This window comes from Nothobranchius furzeri, chromosome 7 (genome assembly GCF_043380555.1).
Source record: "Nothobranchius furzeri strain GRZ-AD chromosome 7, NfurGRZ-RIMD1, whole genome shotgun sequence".
Lineage (NCBI taxonomy): Eukaryota > Metazoa > Chordata > Actinopteri > Cyprinodontiformes > Nothobranchiidae > Nothobranchius > Nothobranchius furzeri.
In genome coordinates, this window is record NC_091747.1 from 45,473,009 (window position 1) to 45,497,412 (window position 24,404).

General features: G+C 39.7%; 1 protein-coding gene across 5 annotated transcripts in view; it reads right to left on the minus strand.

Moving 5' to 3' along the window:
* The window catches only part of slc4a2b (solute carrier family 4 member 2b), a 38,706-nt gene extending 20,812 nt beyond the window's left edge, over window positions 1–17,894 (minus strand). For 2 of the 5 annotated variants that reach the window (XM_054751443.2, XM_070553355.1), the window contains exons 1-3: window positions 17,761–17,894; window positions 17,538–17,636; window positions 1,650–1,822 (exon numbers count right to left, since the gene is read on the minus strand). In XM_054751443.2, coding sequence (XP_054607418.2) covers window positions 1,650–1,709 — 60 coding nt within the window. In that variant the 5' untranslated portion in view covers window positions 1,710–1,822; window positions 17,538–17,636; window positions 17,761–17,894. Of the gene's footprint in view, window positions 1–97; window positions 241–1,649; window positions 1,823–4,975; window positions 5,090–5,890; window positions 5,950–17,537; window positions 17,637–17,760 lie in introns of those variants that run through there. The other 3 variants (XM_015954722.3, XM_054751445.2, XM_015954725.3) reach the window with 3 other exon arrangements.
* Window positions 17,895–24,404: the final 6,510 nt, after the last annotated feature.

Below are 24,404 nucleotides of genomic sequence, written 5' to 3' on the forward strand. Positions count from 1 at the left end.
ACTCAAGTCATGAGATGTTTAGGCTCTGAAAAGACTACATGTGCACGCTTTGGAATGATGGATGTGTGTTAACCTAAGTCAAAACGAACAAACTCACCTGGAAAGTAAACAGGAAGTCCATCAACCTAGAGGCAGGTGTGTTACCTCAGCCCAAAAAACACAAAGACTTAAAGCTAAAACTAGAAGTGCTGTTTCATATTCCAGTTAGCTGTCGCCACGTGATCCTCAGATCGGGAAGAAGACGTTACTCAGAGGTTCAAAATGGCTGAAAATCCAAATCGGGAGATGTGAACGCTCCCTGAGCACACATTTACACAAACTCACACCGTTTAAAAGGATAATTATTAACTCTGAGGAGATGCTGCCAAGACGACAGCCAATAACAGCTGACGGAGTCACGGAGCAAACGTTTTTATCTCCACAGTGTCTTGATCAGGAGCTGTTCTGAGTCTGGTCCAGGGTCTTAACAGGCTCTAGTGTTCATCACCAAGCAGGAAAGACAGAAATGTTTCAGGATACTTTAACAATGAAACCAATTCTCTAAGATTAAATGTTTCATTTTATCAAAGCACAATTCCTCCCAGGAACAAAGAAACACCAGCCTGTGTGTTTGTTATTCTTTACTTTTATAAAAACCTCCAGCTGAACAGAAAGTCTTCTTCTGTCATTTAAAACTGCACATGAAGGTCACACAGAGGGTCATCTCCATCAGATCTGAACTTTTACTGTTTCTTTTAGTATCGGTATAAACTAGTTCTTCTTAGAAAGAACTTTTTATCAGCAGACAAAGCTGTGAAAAAGCAGTAATTCCCTAAACTGGTTCTGCAGGAAATAAAACAACAGATTCAGATTTTTTTGGTCAACAATTCAACAAAAACCAACTGGAAGCAGTCAAAAATTAGTTTTTTGAGTGGTGAACAAAAAGTAATCCCTTAAAATCTGACTGTGCTCAACGTCAGCATTTTTACCCATTTTCATTTAAACCAAATATCAGAATCGTGGTTATGCCTTTCTGGGAAATCCTTAACTTAATAGAACCCAATTCCTGGAATAATCCAGAACACAAGATGTTCTGAGATTGTCTAACCATCACCAGATGATGAGATCCACCAATATGAGAGTATCAGGTGTGGATTTGACCTTAAGTAGCTGATTTATGCTGAAGCACAAACTCGATCATGATGAGTTCACTAGAGAGCCTCTAAAGCAGAGGTGCTGCTTTCTTTGGCTGCAGACCAGCTGCTCTCGTGACTCTTTAACATATTTACCACCTTTGCAATAACTTTTATCACTTTAGAAGAGTTTGCCTTAAAGCAAAATAAGAGAAACATTTCAGAAAAGGCATTTCTTCATGCATCTGAACATCATACCTTTTATATTTAAATTATTTGCAGAAGAAAAGGAAAGAAAAATCTCTAAAACACCAATTTTGATGCCAGAAGGCATTGAAAAAAAGCCACTGGAGCATAAATCTTGCACACGGCGAGGCAGAAGTGAAACTAGGGAAACATTTGAAGCGACAGGCATAACAAGACCACAAGCAGCTAAGTGAGCAGCAGGTGAGCTGCATCGTTTTCCTACTAAGATACGGCTAACGGGTCTGACTCGGACGCCCTGGAGCTTCTCCACATGTGGCCGTGTAAACTTACACTGTGAACGACCGATGCAACAGCGTTTGTAATCTGGGTGGGCGTGCCGGGGGAGCTCATGGCTCTGCAGTGGAGTCACTGTTGGTCAGAGCCCTGGGAAGCTGGTGTGGACCGGTGCGGCTTTAGCCCTTCTCTTTCTCACTGGGACTCAGACAGCTTTTGGGCAGCATAACCTGCAGACAGGCAGATCAAGGTCATTTAAATTCAAAGTGCATCAAAGTGGGAACAATCACAGAATGTCAGGTACAGCTGGAAAATAGAAGTTTTGTGTCTCTGTTTCTTATCTCATAATGCTAAAGCAAAATAATCCAGCTTTCATCTGGAACACAGTTACTTTAGATGTGACGTCATTCCCAAATCCAAAATCCAACTTCCAAAGAAATGAAGGCAGGATTAGGAACTTCAGACTGAAACACATTAGCATAACGCCTGGACAGAAGCTAGTTTAGCATTAATAAAGAATAGCTGCTCTGCATTCTCACTTTTCCGACTGATTAACACCGACTGATTCTCTGCAAGAACCTTTTTAAATAAGATGGATCTAAAACAGAGAATAAACCCTCCTGAACTATAGCAGCAACAGCTACAAACGCCCTTTTCCAAAGCGTTTACAGCATCTGATGTTATGCTAAAAAAAATAAAGACGCTATGTTTTAAAATATTTCTATAAACTGGACAAAAATTAGACTAAATTCAGGAAACTAAGATAGCTTAAAGGGACATCAAGGGACAGCTTCCTGAATGGTTTCTGTTCAGATTGATGAGCTAACGGCTAGCCCCAGAAAGTCTATTAAATCTCTTAATTTTCTTTATAGTTCATACGTTATTCTATAACTGCCTTCATTTTACTGTTATTTACCATCATAAATAAAAGAGGTGGAGTCCAACAGGGATTGTTTAAGTCTACAAAAATAACAGACGAAAAAGTAAAGGTTTAGAAAACTACTTTCTCAAAAGTGCAAAAAATAAAATAAAAAGAGGTCAATTGGAGCCGTTTCTATCTTTGTACTAGCCATTAGCCTATCAGTTTTGCAGTATGTAGACCAGTAGATTTATAAAGCATCTTAAAATGACGTGAGTAATGATTTGAAGCCTGAACTCCATAAAAAGCTGCTCAGGTCATTAAGCATCTAGTCCGATAACACAGAGCTACTGTGGGTTCTGTCTGATAAGCGTCAGAGCACGCCTTAGCCAACCTACAGGACTCCAGAATCTGCTCTCAAGCATCTCATAGCAACATTAGTAACTAAACAATAGTATTCTTTCAGTCCTAAAGCAGAGCAAAGAACTCTTTATTCTTTTCAGGCCTTTTGGTTTAAAATCATGCAGCGCCGCCAAAGCCAGTCGGGCCTGTTGACAGCCACTATCAAAGACCAGATAAGCCTCCTTTATGTCTGAACACAATCATATCAATGACCTTGTTGACAACAGGGTGTTTAATTAAAGTGCGACATGTGATTAAACTTAAAATACCCTGAAACGGAGACACCGGTGGCTAATAGCTTAGCTACAGACACACGGAGATGCTCCAGCTCACACAGCAGCGGTCATAAAAAACAAAGTGTGAGCATGGGCTTGCTGAAAGATCCCTTTCTCAGTAAACCTAGAACCTAAAACCGTGGAAGAGGTTGGGCTGGCTACACAGGGATAAAGTTCCAGAACCCTGGGAATCCTGGGTAAAAGCCATGGGAACCTGTTCATCTACCTCCGAGCACATCTGTAACAATACCGCTAGGATAACAACGATCAGAACGTGATAACAATAACTCCAGCTGCAGCTGTCTTACCAGCTAAGTTGATTAAAAAGTAATAATAATAATATTAAAAAAAGGTTTTTAGTGATCAGACAGTTTTCCCCCTTCAGTTGGGAGCTTTGGGCCTATCCGAGGACTGAATTCAAATGGACCGGCTCAGCTTTGTGTGACTGAAGACAGGAGAAAAAAAACCTGACAGTGAAGGAGTGAGTGTGGAGAAAAGGCTTATCCCGTCTCTCCAGGGTGATGCAGAAAGTTGGTACCGCTCAGATTCTTTAAAAATAAACAGCCAACATGGAATTTTCTTTCCTCCAGGGAAATGTTTCCATGGAAAAATTGGTCACTGCTTTAAATGTGTTCACGCACGGGAGGAAGTAAGACAGAAAACAGGAAGTAGGTGACAGCTACGGACCGACGCCTTTTCAGAAGAGTTTGGAGCCTAAAAACCTGGAATCCAGAGACGGACACAAGCGTGAGAGGAACCAGAGTGAAAGGAGAATCACCAGAACGATAATTAGGATGAAAACAGCAACGTCTGAGTCACCTATACGGATTACTGAAGCTCCAGATCCCGGGTGATTCCCACTGTAATTCTGACATATCTGAATATGTTCCAGCTTAGACGCCGATGATGCAACACGACACTCAACTAAGCCTTTAGCCAAAATGTTAAATGACTACTTTTGGCAGGAAAAGGTAGAAGCAGCTCTGCAACAGATGGTGCAACTCTCAGGGTATTTTAATGTCTCTAAGATTAACAGGACAATACGGATGGTGGAGGGTTTTCCAAGGCTCAGGAACGACCTGGTAAATACCAGAAAACCTATGAGTGTGCTGGTGGTGGGGGGTGCTGTTGTTACCCGCAGCTAAGACAAAGGGTGAGGGTTGGGGTCATGCTCCGCTTGTTCTGACTGATGACTCCAAACTATTTGAGGAATGACATTTTTCTCTCGTCGCTGCGTTTTCTAAGAGCAGCTGTCATTAGTCTTTCCAACAGGTCAGTCATATCAGGACCAGCAGTCTGACGCTTATCTGGATATCTCCTGAACATCAGTGCCAGACCTTTAGGAGATAATGATGTAGGCAAAAGGCCAACAGCAGCGTGCCAACACGGAGCAATAAAAACACAAACCGTACTTCCAGACTTTGACAGTGTCGTCTCCTGGCAGTTAAACGCCTCCAACCAGCGTCACTCAGAAACAGAATCCTCTTCTTCAGCATTTTCATTTATTCACAGCCAGGGTTGGGGTTAGTGAAGGTGTGAGTGACAGGAATTCAATTGGACATGCAAAAGGTGGCTCTAGTTTATGGCCAAACCTGTGTTTTAAATGATCCTTGAGTTAAATATAAGTATCATCAGCAGAAGCTCACTGTGGTGTTTCCAGCAGTAGCTTCAAAATATTTCTGCAGGATTAACCTTGAATGAAGATTAAAGCAATACATTTAGGTCAAGGCTGCACTTGGCCCTAAAAGTCATTTCTCCAAACCGAGTCCACTCAGGAAGACATCTACAACAAAAGCCACACTTCAAAATATCCTTTTAAAGCAAAGAAAGAGGGTGAAATTCTTTACTATGTGATTAGTGATGAGAAGTCAGGCAGTCGGATGGAAGAACAGAGGTCGTGAGTCAAGCATGTGTCTTTAACCCGACCGGCGAAGCTTCAGTCTGCTGCTCGACCGCAGAAGGAGGAGAGCTCATGTCCAAACAGAAAAGGATAATTAAAGAACAGCTGAATGAAACACAGGGAGCCAATAACGGACTAGGAGTGGCAGATTGATGTCCAAATGTCCAAGAACACAGGCTCGTCCTGCAGAAGCAGGACATTAACCAGAAAAGCGTAAAACTGTCGAGCTTCTGTTTAAAAAGGCATAGTAGGAAAAACGGGCTTTTCTTTTAGTTTCTATAAAATTAGAGATTATCTGTGTCCTTAACGTTTTATCAGACCAGATAAAATGCTCCAATATTCTGAATTCTGACACAAATTCTCTGCCAATTATCACAATCGGAAGACAACAAAAATCTGTGTGTGTGATTAAATTATCATTAAAAATGGGGTCACAGCAGGCAGTTTGAGAAAAGAAAAAGGTGTTTAGAAAACGTGATCATCTTTCAGATGAACATGTTAACGGAGACAGCCGTCGCTGCTCTTATTTAGGATTGGAAAAGCAAAAACGCAGAGCGGCTTTCTGCTGCTAAAACGGGCAGCTGCAGTTTGTTTGGAGTTATTTCTAACCTGTGGAGCTAATCAGTATTTGTGTACACTTGGACAGAAATCATCGTGGTTCAAGCCTGAGTCAGCTCCCACCTCACTTCAGAGGAAAATTTAGAAAATCACAAAAATAAAAGTTTCAATTTTTTTACCTGGAAAAGTTATCCGTTTAGCAACTAGCCTGTTTAAAACATGAGCAGTTCAAAATGTATACATAAAACAAGTTGGAAACATTAAAAATGGCGACAAAACACACAAATATATAATCCTACTGTACCTTAGTGTGCTTACTGCGAAGAAGCCGCTGCAGACATTCTAGTGCAATTCTGAGCTCTGCTGTGAAGGGGCCGGTCAGAGTGCAGGGTGAAAGCAAACAGAGAGAGAACGCAGAGACGGTATTAAAAAAGGAAAGTGTGTGGAGCTTCCGGACTGATCGTGTGCAGTCCTGCCTCTCAGACCAACATGAACAAACTCAGAGCTGCAGCCTTCCTCCTCAAGATTATGTTTCCTCCTGCAGCCTGCTGACAAGTAGCCATGTGACTGCAGGACCCATTCAACACTGAGTCAGAGGCTGCTGTTCAGACAGTGTGTGTGACACATGCACACACACACACACGCTCAAGCCAATAGTGGAAGTCCAACACCAGTGATAAATATGCCTCCATTAATAAAGGGTTTGTGTGTTTTGGCCAGTATGGTTTGCTTCACATCTTCTCAAAAATTATTGCATTAGGTTGCAAGTGGAACAGGTTCAGGTAAAAAAAACATTATTTCCTAATTTACATTTTTCACATGATATATAATCATCCATTAATTTACAAAATCACAAATAAATGACAGACCTCCGTCTTGATCAAATAGTGTGTTTAGATTTGGTGAAGATGTGGCTCTGAGAACACTGAACATTCATAAATGCCTCCAATAAAAGCATGCTACGTGCTACACGAGGGGAATCCCATGCAGTTAAAAAAAAGACTGCTTTTTTTCTTAAACACTCAATGGAACTGTAGATTTGTGCTTATGAAAGCACAAGAGGGGCAAATATCTGGGAATTCATAAATTCAGTAAAAAAATGAGTTCTGGGAATCACTAACGTTTCCGGGGAAAGGTTTTATTTGCAAGCGTACAATGAAAGTAAAGTTTTTAATCTAAATCAGGCACATAAATGTTGTAAATCTGACCAGTCCCATAAAAAAACGCAATGCTTTGAGTATTTTTTGTAAGATATTTTTAAGTAAATTCTCCCAAAAAAGTGAAGGATTCATTTTGCACTAATGGTTGATTCCTAATAGATGCCCTGTATTATCCCACACCTCTAATTTTAATAGGAGCCGATTCGTCCTTTGGAATTATGGGTAGAGCTTAATGAGGTCAGAGTTGCTCAGAGGTCACAGGGTCATCAGAGAAAAGCTGTTTACCCGCAGCTTCAGTTATAACAGGAACTCTTAAAAAGTGGAAACAAAAAGCAACATTAAAGTGAAAAACTACCAAATGTTTCTACGTTCTTAGAAATTTTTGATATTTAACACCAGAATTGAAACAAACGCCCCCTTGTGGCTCATTCCTGCAAAGGTTTGAGTCCATATGTATATGGTCCTAACAGGTCACGTTCCCTTTTCATCGTTTCGCTGCTGTCCTCCTCCCGTGGGGGGGGGGATTGTAGCAATGACACAGCGCCGCACCTGGGCCTATGTTGGGGGAAACACTGCCCACTTTAATTTTTATTTTTATCTCCACTATACAGTTATAGCTATACTCTGTTAGAACGTTAAGAGACATGACAAATGTTTTAAGCTAATTTGTTTAGCAAATTTGCTGTTGTAGCTTTAAGATCAAGTTTATAACTAAGCAGCCATTAAACCAGCAATCTCAGAGGGCACCATCTAGAGGTGGAACATTGTGTTGCACCTAAAGCCCCTCTCCATCCTTCCGTACCACAGCAGGAAGAAACATAGGGAATTTCACCAACTACGTGTCGGTCTAGGTACTACCACAAACGCTCGTGCACGCTTTGATTAAATGGAAAAAAACTGATCTACTGCCTACAATATAATTTACAGTGCAGGGTCAGACTAGCACTTATGAGGATTTCTTTAAAAATTCAGACATCATTTCTGAACTCCGGATTGCTGCATTCAGGCATCATGTCTGGACATGATCCACAAGTCGTTTGAGGTATAAAACAGGATGTTTATTCATCCGTAACTCTGATCACATGATAGTCATGTTGTCACCATTTACAGATGCTCTTACTGTTATTAGATGCCTACAAGCCTCATCTAGTTCCTCAAACAAAAAAGGGAAAATAAACTTTAAAAGGCATGAAATGCAGTTATCTGATAAAATGTTAAGTAAAAAATGGCAACAGGTAAAAAACTAGATTTGACAGTTTAAAGGACCAGATGCATAACAGTTTACTTGTTTAACCTCACAAGATAATTACTCACAATGTTTTCTGAGGAAGTGTTTAATCTAGTCTCGAAAAATCTATTTTTGCACTTGGCGGCGCTGACATGAAATCAGGTTGTAGGACAAAGTCAACAGCAGCTGGCAATGAAAAGGCTTTTAACGTAATTCAAGGACACGATGAAAGCGAGTCCAATAAAGCTTCTGTTTACCACAAAAGAAATACTCATTTAAAGAAACAGCAGGACAAGTCATCATGGACAGGGTTTCTCTAGCTACGCCTTTGTTACGTCTTTACTAAGCTAATGCCAGATAAGCATCTTCATGAATTCAAGACGAAAAGGACCAAACGTTTCAGAGCAGCTCATGTTTTGGGAGCGTCTGTGTGAAAGTGCAGAGGAGGTTTATTCGTTAGCGGATGTTTGTCGTCAAATAGGAAAAACAATCACCGGCTGATGCACAGGTCACAATCATTAACAGATATTGATTCATGCATTAAAATACTGATCCAAGTGGTCACAGGGATTCAGGGCTTCTGCAAATATTTGCAGCTTTTGTCATTTTAAGAATAAGAATTTGGGTCTTTTTTGTCTCAAGTGTGTTTAAAATGCAACTTGAGATAAATGACAATCCTAAAAAAACTCTTCCTTAATGAAATCGGACTAACGTAGTGAGAACTCAGACCGCTGTCCCTCGTTTTGATGTGGAAGGCCAGTTTGAGTCATCTCTCTACATTGTTGCTTCTGCTCATTGATGTTTGTGGTCAGTGTGTTTGAGCAGCTCTTATAGTAACATTTCACTCAGTGTGAGGTCAAAGCTTTCATTTTACCTTTGCAAAAGCTCAGTTCATCGTTTTCAATCATCCTGTTGCAGACTTACTCACTCTGAGCCAGAATCTAGTTGGTGTAGATAGTCTAACAACTCCCTCTAGAATAATTTGAGCCTTGAATTTAGATTAATGAGCTGAAACAACTAAGATTTGTCCTGTTTTTTCCCTTCTCTTTCATTGTGCTAACACACACCTATATGCTCCAGAACAACAATTTGCAGCAATGAGAAAGTAGCCACTTTAAGACAAATTAACTTTACAGAGACAACTTAATTAAAGATGGCCGCCATAGTCGACTCAGTCAGTTTTACAGATACTGAGCTAAGCTGTGATGAGTTTGTAGCTGAGACTCATTCATAACCCAAGATGCATCATTTGTGTAAAAGTGAAGCTCCCTCCTTAGCTGCACATAACTACGGGGTTCTTAATACATTAAATAAATACTTAATACTAAACGTATTACAGAAAGTCATATTTAGTAGTAAAATAAAAAGATAAAAACTACAAAAAACAGTATCAAACATCTGAGGCAGACTTTTATCATTTAGTTAACTCATTCACTGTCATTGACGACTAAAGACGTCATTTTAAATCCAACCATTCAATGCCATTTGCATTTTTTTACTGTGTGGGCATCGGAACGAGCCCCCGCACCGTGAGAACAAACATCTCAGCTCTAAAGCCGATCTTCATCCACATACAGGTGCTGGCCAGTAAATTAGAATATCATCAAAAGGTTGAAAATATTTCAGTAATTCCATTCAAAACGTGAAACTTGTACATTATATTCATGCAATGCACACAGACCAATGTATTTCCAATGTTCATTACATTTAAATTTGATATTCATAAGTGACAACTAATGAAAACTCCAAATTTGGTATCTCAAAAAATTAGAATATTCTGAAAAGGCTGAATATAGAAGACACCTGCTGCCACTCTAATCAGCTGATTTACTCAAAACACCTGCAAAGGCCTTTAAAAGGTCCCTCAGTCTTGTTTTGAAGGCACCACAATCATGGGGAAGACTTCTGACTTAACAGCTGTCCAAAAGACAATCATTGACACCTTGCACAAGGAGGGCAAGACACAAAAGGTGATTGCTAAAGAAGCTGGCTGTTCGCAGAGCTCTGTGTCCAAGCACATTAACAGACAGGCGAAGGGACGGAAAAAATGTGGTAGAAAAAAGTGTACAAGCTCTAGGGATAACCGCACCCTGCAGAGAATTGTGACGACAAACCCATTCAAAAATGTGGGGGAGATCCACAAAGAGTGGACTGCAGCTGGAGTCAGCGCTTCAAGAACCACCACGAGGAGACTCATGAAAGACATGGGATTCAGGTGTCGCATTCCGTGTGTCAAGCCACTCTTGAACAAGAAACAGCGCAAGAAGCGTCTCGCCTGGGCCAAGGACAAAAAGGACTGGACTGATGCTGAGTGGTCCAAAGTTATGTTTTCTGATGAAAGCAAGTTCTGCATTTCCTTTGGAAATCAAGGACCCAGAGTCTGGAGGAAGAGCGGAGAAGCACAGAATCCACGTTGCATGAGGTCCAGTGTAAAGTTTCCACCGTCAGTGATGGTGTGGGGTGCCATGTCATCTGCCGGTGTTGGCCCACTCTGTTTCCTGAAGTCCAGGGTCAATGCAGCCGTCTACCAGGAAGTTTTAGAGCACTTCATGCTTCCTGCTGCTGACCAACTTTATGGGGATGCAGACTTCACCTTTCAACAGGACTTGGCACCTGCACACAGTGCCAAAACCACCAGCACCTGGTTCAAGGACCATGGTATCCCTGTCCTTGATTGGCCAGCAAACTCGCCTGACCTTAACCCCATAGAAAATCTATGGGGTATTGTGAAGCGGAGGATGCAATACGCTAGACCCAACAATGCAGAGGAGCTGAAGACGACTATCAGAGCAACCTGGGCTCTCATAACACCTGAGCAGTGCCACAGACTGATCGAGTCCATGCCACGCCGCATTACTGCAGTTATTGAGGCAAAAGGAGCCCCGACTAAGTATTGAGTGCTATACATGCACATTCTTTTCATGTTCATTCTTTTCAGTTGGCCAACATTAGAGAAACAAACATTTTTTCATTGGCCTTTAGAATATTCTAATTTTCTGAGATACCAGATTTGATGTTTTCATTGGTTGTCACCTATAAATATCAAAATTAAACGTAATAAACATCGGAAATACATTGGTCTGTGTGCATTGCATGAATATAATGTACAAGTTTCACGTTTTGAATGGAATTACTGAAATATTTTCAACCTTTTGATGATATTCTAATTTACTGGCCAGCACCTGTATGTCACATGTCACGTGATCAGGAAGCAGAAAACCCATGTGTTAGGAGATGGTTTTGGGCCGCTGTTGTAAAAAAAAGTCAGGCGTGAACCGGAAAAGCTTCTGCCGATCACAACTGGACAACGGATTATGAAAGAATGGATAACGCTTAAAACGCACAGATTCTTCCTGATGTAAGAGGTGAGCCTCCGCTTTGTTTTGGTTGTTTTGGTTGTTTTGGCGTTGACATCATCCTAGCGCACAACGTTCTGTGACTCTTAAAAAAACAGTAAAAATGGTGAGCAACGCTGGCAGTGAATTAGTTAAGTTAGATAGGGAAAGGGGGGCAGGAGTTTAAATGTATACTGCAGCCAAACACTAGAGGGCGCTTCTTTTCACTCACATTTAACAAGTCACACGAGATCTTGAAATACTTAAAAAAAACTGACAAAATGGCAAACTGAGACATCCCAAATGTAAATCTGCAGTAGGAGTGTACAACTCATCAGTCTAACTGGTACTGGCATTATCCTGTTACACTTTAACGTCAATACAATACTCAGTATGTGTTCAATACCGGACGTACATAATGTCTTTGTCCCTTATGCTGCATAGTTCTGGAAACCCAAGTTTCCTTTTTTTTTTTTTAGTGGTCAAAGGTTACAATAATAGTTTACTGCTTTTGTGTGTTTACCTGTAATCTTGTTATGTTTCTTCTTCCTTTTCTCCAAGTGTATTTGCTGCTGTAGCAAGTGAATTTTTCCACTGTGGGAATAATAGTCTACTCTATTCTATTTTCAAGCTTTGATCCAAAACTTTTATAATTCCATCGTTTCTCAGCATGAAATTACTTTAGTTTCAAACTTTACCAGCCTTACATTTAAACAAATAACTGAACAGAAAATAGAAACTTAAGTAAATTTTATATTTAAAGTCAGATTTTCTTCAACTGCACTTTACAAAGGTGGACAAAACTGTGTCAGGAAATTATTTCCTCAATTACACAACCAATCATTACGAAGTCAGAAAAGCCACCACAATAATTTTGTTTCAGAGCGGACAAAGGACAACTTGTAAGCTAAAGGTGTTGCTTACCGGTTTGCTAAAAAAACCGAGCTCTGCATTCCACATGAGCTTATATGAGCCTAACGGTTTCCAGAAATACACAACCTCATGGGCGTCTGTGTACACGGGTGTATGTGTGTGTGCATGTGTGTACACGGAAGACCATTTGTCCCCAGGGAGGTGGGCTCACTATGGAGTCACATGCACGTCTTACAGAGGAAGAGAAACACCTAACACCAAAAGCAGCTCACACTTCAAAGCATGCAGCTTTCTCCAGCCGCAGCATTGTTCTGATGAGAATGCTCACCAGAATGAACAGAAAATATGACCAAAAATAACCCGTAATGAATATAAACACTCCTTTTCTGCAGGGGTTTTTGCTCCTCTAGTTTACGTTGGACCAAACTGAAGTTGCCTTTAGGTGTTTAAACAGTAACACTTCCCATTTTTTCTGTTTTTTTATCTAAAGTGTCGACTCTTATGGGAAGGCCTCCCTAGAGTTTCCTGTCATTCTCAATTCCAATCCGAACATTGATGGGGAAAAATAAACAAATAGTGCTTTCAAAGCTGAGGTAATCCAGCTAAAGACATTGTTAAAATGTAAAAACTGATGCTTTTTCTTAAATCGGATAAATCAAGTAAAATTCAGTGAAATGTGCAACCAGGTTTGTAGTAACTGACCTGAGCTTGGATTGTGGATACGTTTGCAGCATGCTAACAGCTCCATCCTCCCCGTTGCCTCTAAGTGGTTTTGGCCTGAAATAGCTCAGCGGTCACCCAGCCGCTGTCAGACCATCTCTACCTCACTGCTCGGCTCTCCTCAGCTCACTAGCCACAATAACTTCACTCAGGGTTTGGCAGCATCCAGCACGACTGTGCTTGTTGTTGTGCACACAGCGGATCTACGGCCGCGTTTATCTGAATCTTTGTCCCATCGGAGGCTTTTCCACCAGCAGCAGCGGCTGAGGCAGCACCTGTCTATAGCCTGAGGGGGGATTTAACAAGCAGCTCAGAAAAAATACAATCCGCACTCAAGTGGTTTTACGCTTCAAGATTAATCATTTTAAATACCTGTCCTCTTGTTTAACTGCAAAATGTCTGAAAAAGCATCAGAGATGTGATGAAAACGTTTTACAATGCCAAGAGGGAGAAAACATTTAAGCTATGCAGACATTTCAGCTCCAACATCACAAGAATCTGGCCAATTTCCTGCTGACAAAACATCTGAGAACCAACAGGACCTCTGAAGCTCTTTAGCATCAGGCACCATCATGAAATCACCAAATCCTTTGAGCCGTGCAAACCGAGAGGTGGCCTTCTCCACACATGAAGGATTCTCACTTTTACAGGATTTAAAAGTCACACAGCAAAGAGATCTGCTGTGCTGAAAAAGGACTGATAAAAATGGCATTCATCAAAGTTACATTTATTCTGACTGGCCAGTTAAAATGCTCCTTTCTGCAGGTGCTCTGACCCAGCTCTCAGGCTCTCATTATGTGCCAGAGTCACTCAGATCTTCACATCGCCGTGTTTTATTACAAAATCTGTTTCAACAACGGGCTAATCACTTGCTGCCTGATATGGCTTACCCTAACACAGGAGCCATTGTAGTGAAGAAAATAGACTAAATTCCTTTCACTTGTCAGTGACTTTAATGTGCTGACAGATTAACATAGAAAAACAAACAGCTCACATAAACGATCCCTGAATCCAACAAAACACCACAGAAATGCACTCATGTCTTCATTTTCATTATTCCCTGTTTTATTTTTTTTGGTTTAAAAATAGGATTCAGAAATCCTCTAAACTAAAACAGCCTTTTTGGGGTTATATCGTCTGCTGGTGGACTGTAATTATCAGTTGATTTACCTGAAAAAAGGCCAACAAGCATTAAAAGATTAAAATAATTAATAGAATATCAATCGAGCTCTGATGAAAAAAAGTTTTTCCTTTTATTTTTGCTTTTTGTCACATTTAAAGGTTTCAGATCCACAAACAAAGTTGAGTACGTTCACTCAAAAGTCTCGGGGATCATCGAGATGTTTTTGGTGATTGGGAGCTTGCTTTATGCTTTTGTCCCGATGAACTCTGTCATGATGCCATTCTGCCCCGTTTAGTTAAAACATGACCTTTAACCTTAACCTAGTCAGACAGGTTCCACTGAAGTGAGTTGCTAGGTCTGAAGTGCAGGTCTGTGGTCAGATCTGGGTGTGTCAACTGGAACTGAACTTTAGAAATAGAGTGGTTCATAATAGCTGATTTCTCAGATCATCTTGACACTGAAACAGTTTATTATGACAAAAAAAGGTAAAAACAGGAAAGATCTGATCAGCACTTAGAGTAACTATGCTACAACACGGACTCTGTTTAGAGAATAAAACTGTGTCAGAGTGGACAGAGATGCTCAGGTTGCACTAGAAGTGAAACGACTTCCTTCAGTGACGCTATGACTTTGTGAACTTTTAATAACTGGATTTACTCTCCTGAGACTCTGCAAACAAACCAAAGACCTAAAATCTCACCAGTCTGATAAAGATAAATGAAAAACATGTGATTTGGTTTGTTTTCTAGTAAAAGACTTACGTTTAACTGTGAGGAAATAAAGTCCCAAAGTGAGAAAAACAACTCAAAATAGTAAACTAGACTAAAATAACAGTGTTTAGCTTCGGATTGGTTTTCTTTAGTCATGATGTGTTTATGGACTAAACAGTGGTTCGGTTTAACACCACAGAGGAGGGTAGAATAAACACCAAGAGTGGAGGGCTGATGTTAAAAAAAATGCTTATTATCGAGCTTTTTCCTTCCTTCTTTTCTGCATGAACAAGCAATTCACGACAGGAATGTGAAGACACTTGCCTCAAACTGGTTGGGTTTTGAAATTTTCTTCCTCTAAAACAAAACCGTCAAAACTAATCAGTTCTTTAAATCTGTGACGAGTTCTACGAAGGCCAAGAAAAACAAAAACAAGCTGAGAGTATCACAGCGGAGATATGATGCATTTGAGTACCACTCTGTAATTCTTCTGGAGTTTTTATTTATGCCTCTGAGGTATAATAAGATCAGATTAACCACGGTAAACATGTCAGATTGCACTGCCGTGGGAGTCCCTGAAGCGCTCGGATTTTTGTGAAGTAAAATCAGTAGTTTGTTTCACTTAACGTTCAAAAACTTCTAGGAAAAGATAATCATGTAATCCGGGGTCTCGGCTGCACTTCAAAGTCAACAGACTCCTAAAAGGTAACCGGGCGTGCACGTGGAGAAGATTAAGGATGAGTCAGCGAAAGACACATCCTTCCTCTGACCTGCCAGCTGCCGTGTCCTGAAGCTTATTTCTCATATGAACAACTTAGAAGTTTGAATGGTTAATTTACTAAGATGTAACTGTCCATTTCAACAACAATTTTTGTACCTCAAAAGTACAGCCATGGGAAAGAAGACATAATCCATTAGTTAGATTACCTGGATTTATTAATGGGTTTCAAAAACCAGAACAGATTCCAGCAGACAGTGATCATGGTAGAACTCGTTTAACCTTTCATTAAAGGTTGTGAGTAAAACGCAGACATGTGTATCACATGTGCAAAACCTTATGGAGACATCACCCCATGGTGTCAACAAACGAGACGACATGAGATAGGAAAGAACAACTTCTGCCCCCACAGCAGCAGACGAGCTCCAGCTACAGATGGATGGACCTCAAGGAACACTGAGAGCTCATTCCAAAACTCTGGGAGCTGAAAAACTGCACTGATTCGTTTTCTGGAGGGAGCAGACACTAGACACATTCTTTCTGTAGCTAAAGGGCAAAATTTTAAACTATGAGGCTCAATCTCCATCATCTTCATTTCCTCCAGCTAGCCACGTTTCAAAAACAGACAAAATTATGTGGTGGAAAACAAATGCATGGACTCCACTTCTTCCTGCATCCACTAATGCAAATCAAACGTACCATGCAAAAGATTAAGATGAGCTGCTGAGTTCTCCGAGACCTTGCTCATTGGATTCCATTAGGTCTAGTTAAAGTAACTGGAATTATGAATGTGAAAACCTGCTGGTAACAAACAAGCAAACAATACAATTAAAAATGGTTCTTTGTGGTTTTGGTTGTGTGTCAACACAGCTATGGTGCATAGTCTTTTACACCTTGATGATTCACAGGTCAGCGCTAAGAGGCTAATCACAAAACATTCCATTGAAAATGACCAGGTACAAAGAATGAAAAGTACTGAAAACATTGCCCAAGAAAAAGAGCTTTGAAAGATCACCAGATAGTCTGAGGAACTCTGAATTTACATATTAGCCCTCCTACTGTGCTATCATGTGACCCCTCCAGGACAGGGGAAGGTTTAGCAGAGTTTTGTTTTATCCCTTGGGGTCCAGTTGGCAGGGGTGGAAAAAAAAACACCCGGGGTCCAATGGACTCTATTATGAACACGGGTGGATTAAAGAAGAGAAGAAGAAAAAAATAAACACTATATTTCAGCCAAAACTCTGAACAGAGGGCTTACTGCAGCAGAATTAGTCATGAGAGAATGTCAAGCAAAACTCAAAACAGCGCACACATGTCCATTGGACACTACTGGGACTGCAGGGGGAATAATTTGGTCCAAGACCCATCAAATGCTCACAGTAGGACTCGTAACATCAGGACTAGTGAAGAAACTGGGGAAAAGAAATGATCAAAAAATAAATAAACAGCCCCCTGGGTTTCATTTGAACCCATTAGGAATGCAGGAGGGTTAAACAGTATAGCTCTGTAATTATTGATAGAATAGTAATTAATGCACCACTTGTTTTGTTTTTCAGTTTTTGTTTTTTGTGTTTCAGATGCCAGATATCATCAACATAAATATCAGCATTACATTCGCTACAGTTTAGAGCCAGACTTTTACAAATGGGGCCTCGTCCGGGATTGGAACCTTGATAATCTCTGTATTTCTAACTGTCTTCTCATACATATACAAATTACAGAACCTGCAGATCATTTGTAATAAGTTTTCAAGAATAACTGTTGTTTAAATTGTTTATAATAGCACCATTTCCACTGACAGATCTAGGTAAGCATGTCTTACCTGTGATAATGAAGACTCACATGCCTAATGAGTTCTCGGTTTAATTTAAGAAACAAACGAACTTTTTTTTTCATAAGGACTACCCCACCAGCGTGACTTCCATGTGGTTGCTGTCAGGAAGAGGAATCCCACTAGCTGCTATGATGAGGAACGTCAGTACCATCTTCACCATTGATTACTCAAAAGACTCTAAAAGACTGAACCACGAGAAAACGCCTAGTCCAAACACATCCCAGTGACTCTCCCACCGCTCTTACTTTACCTGTTCAACGAGACAAACGACAAAAGCCAAGTCAACTGGTGGTCGGAGACTCCTCCGTGCATGTGTGGCAGCTACAGACTGGATGTCAACGCCACGAATCTATTCACAGGGGGAAAAAAGGTCACCAACCAACACAAGTCGGTTATCCTCGAAAACATAGCATTTTTCATTAAGATAAACGCCTAAGAGGCGGACAGTCACGTATTACAGCTTATTAACTCACCGGTGCCTGGCTGGTACTCTTCTCAAACTCTCTCGGTCACTTCTTCAACGTGTATCATCTTCCACCGGTGAAACTGCTACCACTTCCGTTAAGATGTTACAATCTAAATTATTCGAAGGTCAACGACCGCATCTTCTGTCGGTAAACATTGAATATAATGTGTTAAAATAGCTTTTTAAGAAATTTTCACATAATTTATTAATACACAAGCAATTAAAATGGCCCACTTTACCTTCGAATTATACTATATGCATTTACTGTGACAGATAAATCGTGGTATTTCCGGTTCAGCTGGCTAACTTCCGGAAACTTTTCGCTTACCGTTAAGTAGTGGTCACTGGTGCGCATGCGTTAACTATGCATCACATTTCTGCACGAGAGCGTCATTCCGTAAAATTTCCGAAGAGCTCAAATACAATGTCGAACTTTAAATAAAAAAATCAACCAAAATATACAATTTTAGCCGTAAGACATAACTGATAAAAAAATACCGTCTGAAAACTAAATTACACCAAAGAGAAAGCATGATTTAAAATATCTACTCTGAAAAGCTCTCTTGGGAAGTATTTGACACTACATTTATTAACTGACCAAATCATACACAAATTTTAAAACTAACTATTGTTGCATTGAGTGGGAAAATGTCAAATATTAGTTGTCATGATTTTTAATTTTTTATGAATAAAAGTCCAAACACCTGCTTACTTTTTAATGAGGGACCTTTATTTCATGTATGACACTCTTCAGATTTTTCTTCTAAGAAATTATCTTATCGAACCAAGACAATTACGTAAGACGCTGGTTTAGCAAATATTGTGGTTGCAATCTAATTCTGCAAAAAAATAAAATAAAATAATAATAATAAAAAAAGACATAAGATTACTTAAAGTTGTATTATGTGGCAATTTCTTCATATTTTCCATTTAAAGAGGAAGTCACGTAGATTCTCTCTCTCTCTCTATTCATCAAGCTACAAAACAGAGGGGTCCCTTCTTACCTCATTAGGATTTTGCACTTCTGGTACTCTCATCAACTGATGCAGGTAAAGTGGGGGACAGAAGTGTCGGATCCTTTCTCCGTATCGAATGGAATCAGACAAGGAGGGATTCTGTCACCTGTCCTTTTTAACCTGTACCTTGACGAGCTGTCTGTTACTCTGAATGCTAGTAAGACTGGATGCTTGGTGGGTGACCGACTGGTAAATCATTTAATATATGCAGATGACCTAGTCCTCATGTCTCCCTATAGCGCAGGCCTGCAGCAGCTGCTCAGGGCATGTGCTAAGTATGGTGAGCAATTTGACATCCTGTTTAACCCTAAAAAGAGTGTGGTTATGATTGCTGCTACTAAAGGGGACCTGAAGCTTAATTTTCCATCTTTTAATTTAACAAATCAGGTCCTCGAAGTGGTAAGCAAAGTAAAATATTTGGGGCACATTTTAAGAAGTGACCTCTGTGATGACGAGGACATTAAGAGGCAATGCAGTAAGCTGTACATGCAGGCTAACACTCTGGCACGTAACTTTGGCATGTGCTCAGATCCTGTTAAAGTGTCCCTCTTTCGTTCCTTTTGTACTCCTCTCTATACAGCCCACTTGTGGTGCAACTATAGTAAGGTAGTAATGAAGAAGCTTCAAGTGGCTTATCAGGATGCTTTTAGAATCCTCATGAAGCTCCCTAGATGGACTTCGGCAAGTCACATGTTTGTTACGAGTAACATCCCTACTTTTCATGCGCTTCTGAGGCTCTTCATGTACAAATTCATCTGCCGACTGAGTTTGTCAGCTAACGCGGTTGTTAGAGCTCTGTCTTCTTTATCTTACAGTGACACGAGGTACTCCTCAGTCCTTTTTAAACATTGGAGCAACTGCCTATACGGTTTTTAATTAGAATGTGTTTGTATTTTTTTTTTTTATTCTTGTTATGGACATATCCCTTGTCTGAAATAAAGATTGATTGACTCTCTCTCTCTCTCTCTCTCTCTCTCTATATATATATATATATATATATATATATATATATATATATATATATATATATATATATATATATATATATATTGGATACTATTATTAAGACGATGATTTTAAATACAAAAGTTTTATGGACTTTTTATACAGAAAGGGTATTTTAAATTTACAAAAGACTAAAGTAAATATTTGTGTAAAGTTGAATAATAAAGTCCAAATAGAATTGATTTTTCTTTTCAAAGTCACAGATAAACAAATACCACATAGCCTTGAATATTTAGGTGTTTAGTGTAATCTATAAGTCAGCAACATGCTTATCTTGGCTGGGATTCTGAGTATAGGGATAAGCATAATAATCATAATCCTATAGACATTCAGGAATTCGGTTTATCTGTGTAAATATGTCTAGTGGGTGTTGTGGCTGTTTTCCAAAGCGTTATCTATAATAAATAGACCAAAAGGCTTCAGTTTTCAACAAGAGTACCACTCCAAGGTGCCTCTCGGTTTCAGACCCCAAAAAAAAAAAACATGCTTGAGGTGAAATAATGGTGTTGTACTGCCACTTGCTGGCCGCACTCTGCTAATGCAAATTTAAAAAATCTAACCCTAACCCTTTCACGCATAATTTAGGAAATCTTAACCATGATTTTTTTAATATATTTTTTTCATTCACCTTTAGGTATAAATGAAACAATTTCATAAATCATTACAGAAAATCCAAATCCTCTCCTCCAGACAGTGAAGAACTGTGTTTCGCATATGTCACTCCAGCACGTAAAACAAGCTAGCTGCTGATGCTAGTATTGTGAATCACTGTTATTTGTTTACTTTCATGCTCCTAATTGTTACGTAAAATTGCGTTTACAGCTGCAGCAAAAGGTCTGAGCCATGTGTCCGTGTCCTACACGCATTTTTAAATAACATGTCTGATCTAAAATAATAACCTACATCTATAAATCCATCTAGAACCGCACCTCTACTTCTGGACTCTAGACGAGTCCCGTTAGCATGACTGCAGCAAAACTGCTAACTGTGTAAGCTCCAGTAAGGAAAGAACAAGTCCTTTGGGAAAGCTACCACACACACACACACACACACACACACACACACACACACACACACACACACACACACACACACACACAGATATAATCTAAAAGATGATCTCTATATTTCAACATTAGAACCTCCATGACATCCTGGATTAGTGCAAACAACGAATTGAGCTAAGGAGTTACTCCAGCATCAGGAAGATTTATTCTGGTAAATTGTCGGTTAAATATTTTCCAGAGTTATATCAATAAATACACACAGCAGTAAAACTGTAGATTACTGGACTATATTGGGACACATGATGGAGCTAAGACCAGCTGAGAACTCATCAGCTTAGAGCTCCCAGTGGAGCACAGAAATGAAATATTTAAGAAAAGTAAACAAACTGTACCGATTTTGGTTCTGAAGATGAACAGAATCTTCCTCTATGTCCAAATCGGGTCGTAGGTCTTCAGAGTCAAACGGTCTAAAACATGTCTGCACCTCTGGTGGTGATATCCAGCTGGCGGGGTCGGAGTTCGGTTGAACTTCTCCAGTAATCTAACATCCGTTCTCGTCGCCGTATCCCAGAGAAAATACAAATCTGACCGACTAGTAGAGGCTTCAGAAGCTACATCTGATTGATGACACATTGTTCTCTGCTATAACGCTAACGCAGAAACACCGGAGTCAGGCGTTGTTTACTACAGCTGTTTCAGCAGAGCTCCATGTGAAACGTCACCAGCTGCCCAGGGCTTAGACCAGAAGTTACTGTTTTTCTCGCGCCGGTCACAAACATCAGATTTTCTTACAATTCCAGCCATCAAAATCCCAAAACCTTTTTCATCTGAGGTTTTAATACACATTTACACATGCCGTTCAAACAAATTTTGCCTCTGGCCGATATCTTTAAATGAGTGAGTGAATGAACTCCGCTAACTTTAAAAATCAGCTGCTCTAAATAAGCATGAAGGTCAGAGAGGAGCTCTAGGATGGACATGGATAAAGGAACTGTAATGTAGAGGTAAAGTAGGGCAGGGCCAACGTTAACAGCTGTCATACGGTCCATATGAAATGTTTGACTTTCATTTAGCTTGTTATGTGACAGGTTAGAGCACAGTCTCATGTTAGAGTTTTGTCATGAGAACATTGAGATACCTCACATACTGATGGCATCTAAAAATTAACATCCTTTTTCAAAATAAAGAATAATTTTAATCACAATTGAAACGTACAATCCTAGAAAAACCTCGTCCAATCAATGTGCACGTCCTGTTCTCACTGATTGGATAGAAATCCTTCCATCAAACTGTGAGTGTGCATGCACACACGAGCGTGTTGTGATTTTGCACTGATGCAGCCATCTTTACGCTGACAAAAATGTAACTAAGTATCTTTTACATTGAGTACATTTTATTTACGATACTTTTTACTTTTACTTGAGTAAAAATTTAGGCAAGTACTTTTACTTGTACTTGAGTAAAAAATTATTTTAATTAAATTTTAAATTTTAAATTTTAATTAAATTATATTATATTATTTGAGTATTAACTGAGTATTGGTACTCGTACTTAAGTAGGAAATTTTAGTACTCCTTCCACCTCTGGTGAGCAGCATAGTAGCTAAAAGCAGCTTCACCCTGTTTGGTTCTGACCCAAGGTTCTACCAGCTGACTCCTTCCTAAGGATCTCAGAGCCCTGCTGGGCATTTATACAGGAAGGTGATCCAACATGTATTCAGGCCCCATGCCATTGAGTGATTTATACTCTAGTAGAAGTACTTTGGAATTGATTCTGTGGTTTACTGGTAACCAGAGTAGAGATTTAAGAACAGGAGTGATGTGTTTGGTTCTCTTGGTTCTTGTTAAGACTCTAGCAGCGGCAAAAAACCTAACAATTTTGAGTAGCTGTCCGCTGTAGTGACCATCATGCATTAAAGGGTTGAATGTATACTATGCAAATTTTCATATTTGTAAATCAGTTTATAGAGTCAGTTTTTCCTAAAATGGCCATTTACAGGGTTAATGAAATATCACTCAGACCCCATTGCATTCTGTGGCGAAAATATAGGGGTAAACCGCTATATTTACCATTTTTATATATCATGCTGGTACCAGATGTGGGGGGTATTCCAGAAAGCAAGATTAGAATATCAGGAATCTCCTGATAAATCCTTGCTTGACAAAGCGCTCCCCTCCCATCCCAGTTTTGCCGGCTCCACAAACGATTCTCAGGAGGATTCAATCCCCTCTAATCCAAGTGAGGATCGGCAGGCTAGGCTAACACGTGTCCATAGGCAGCCCCTGTTAATCAATGCTAGATAAATGAGCATCAGTATCGGCAATGGAAAAAACAATATCGGTTGACCTCTAGCCAGATTATTGCACTTGCAACTTCAGAGTAGAAGGCTGCTCCCTGTTAGTCCTAGGAAAGTGGAGCTGTGCTGGCGCTGCGGTCTGCTTCCACCATGTTTCCTGCATATTTTAGATCATGAACACAACCGATATGTTGAATTAAGTGATGAATCACTCCTGTAGAAAATAATGAAGGCTGGGAGACATTTCAGCAGTTGTTTCAAAAGACACGCACAGCAAAAAGAGTTCCACTTTCGGTTTGACAACAGACACTAGGGGGTGCTAAAAGCAAGTCAAAACTGCATAGTTTTAGAACTTTCTATTTAGTGCTTTCATTTCACTTTGTTTTAAAATATGTTTTTAAAAGCAGTGTTTTTACTTATGCTCTTAAAGAGCAAGTCACCCCCAAATAAACTTTTTTTTTGCTGATAAACTAAATAAACGAGTGTCTAATCATGCTGCAGACACGTGTCGTCAATAATTTGGCACTTCAGTGCATCTTAGTTAAAATTTAAATATTCTGCCTAAAACTGGCAGTGTTGTGCCATTGTCAGGTAAAAACTCTGCACTGTATTTTAATTTAAATCTGCCACCGCTATTGGCTAAGAAGTACGCTATGATGTAAACTGGTACATTATTATGTCACAATGCTGTCGTGAGCCTGAGTGTGTGTGTATTTGTTAGCGGCTCCACCCTCTCGGTCTGCCAGGCAACAGCATGTGTTGCATTTTTCAAACATGAAGTGGGAGTGGAGTCAGACTCTGGTAGGGGTTGACTTGCTCTTTAAAGTTCACGATGCTGTTCTTTAAAGGAATGCAAATAATGTCAGAAATGTTAAATGAGCCAAACCCTTAAGAGCCTGTTTGTTTTTCCATTATCAGAATCTACTCAGGACAAACCTGTAAGCTGACTTTTATTTCCATAATGGCACATTTACTGAAGGAAACTCCCTCCTATTCTAACTGGATCAGAGGCATAATGTCTTGTTTGCAGATGGCTCATATTGAAGGACTGTGAAAAACATTTTAGACATTTTTTATAAATCTGTAATTGTTTTCTGAAAATAGTTCCTCTTTATAACATTTATTTGTGTATCAATCACATTTTCACTATTTTTTCTTTTTATGAAATATATGAATGTATTACTGTTAAATATTTTGTTGTATGATCCCTGTCAGCTGTGGTTGTTTATTAATAGAAAAAACAATTACATTTAGTTTTCTGATATCTTTTCTTTGTTAACATTGGGTGTTTTTTATTTATTTTTATTTTTTTATAAACAGCTTTCAC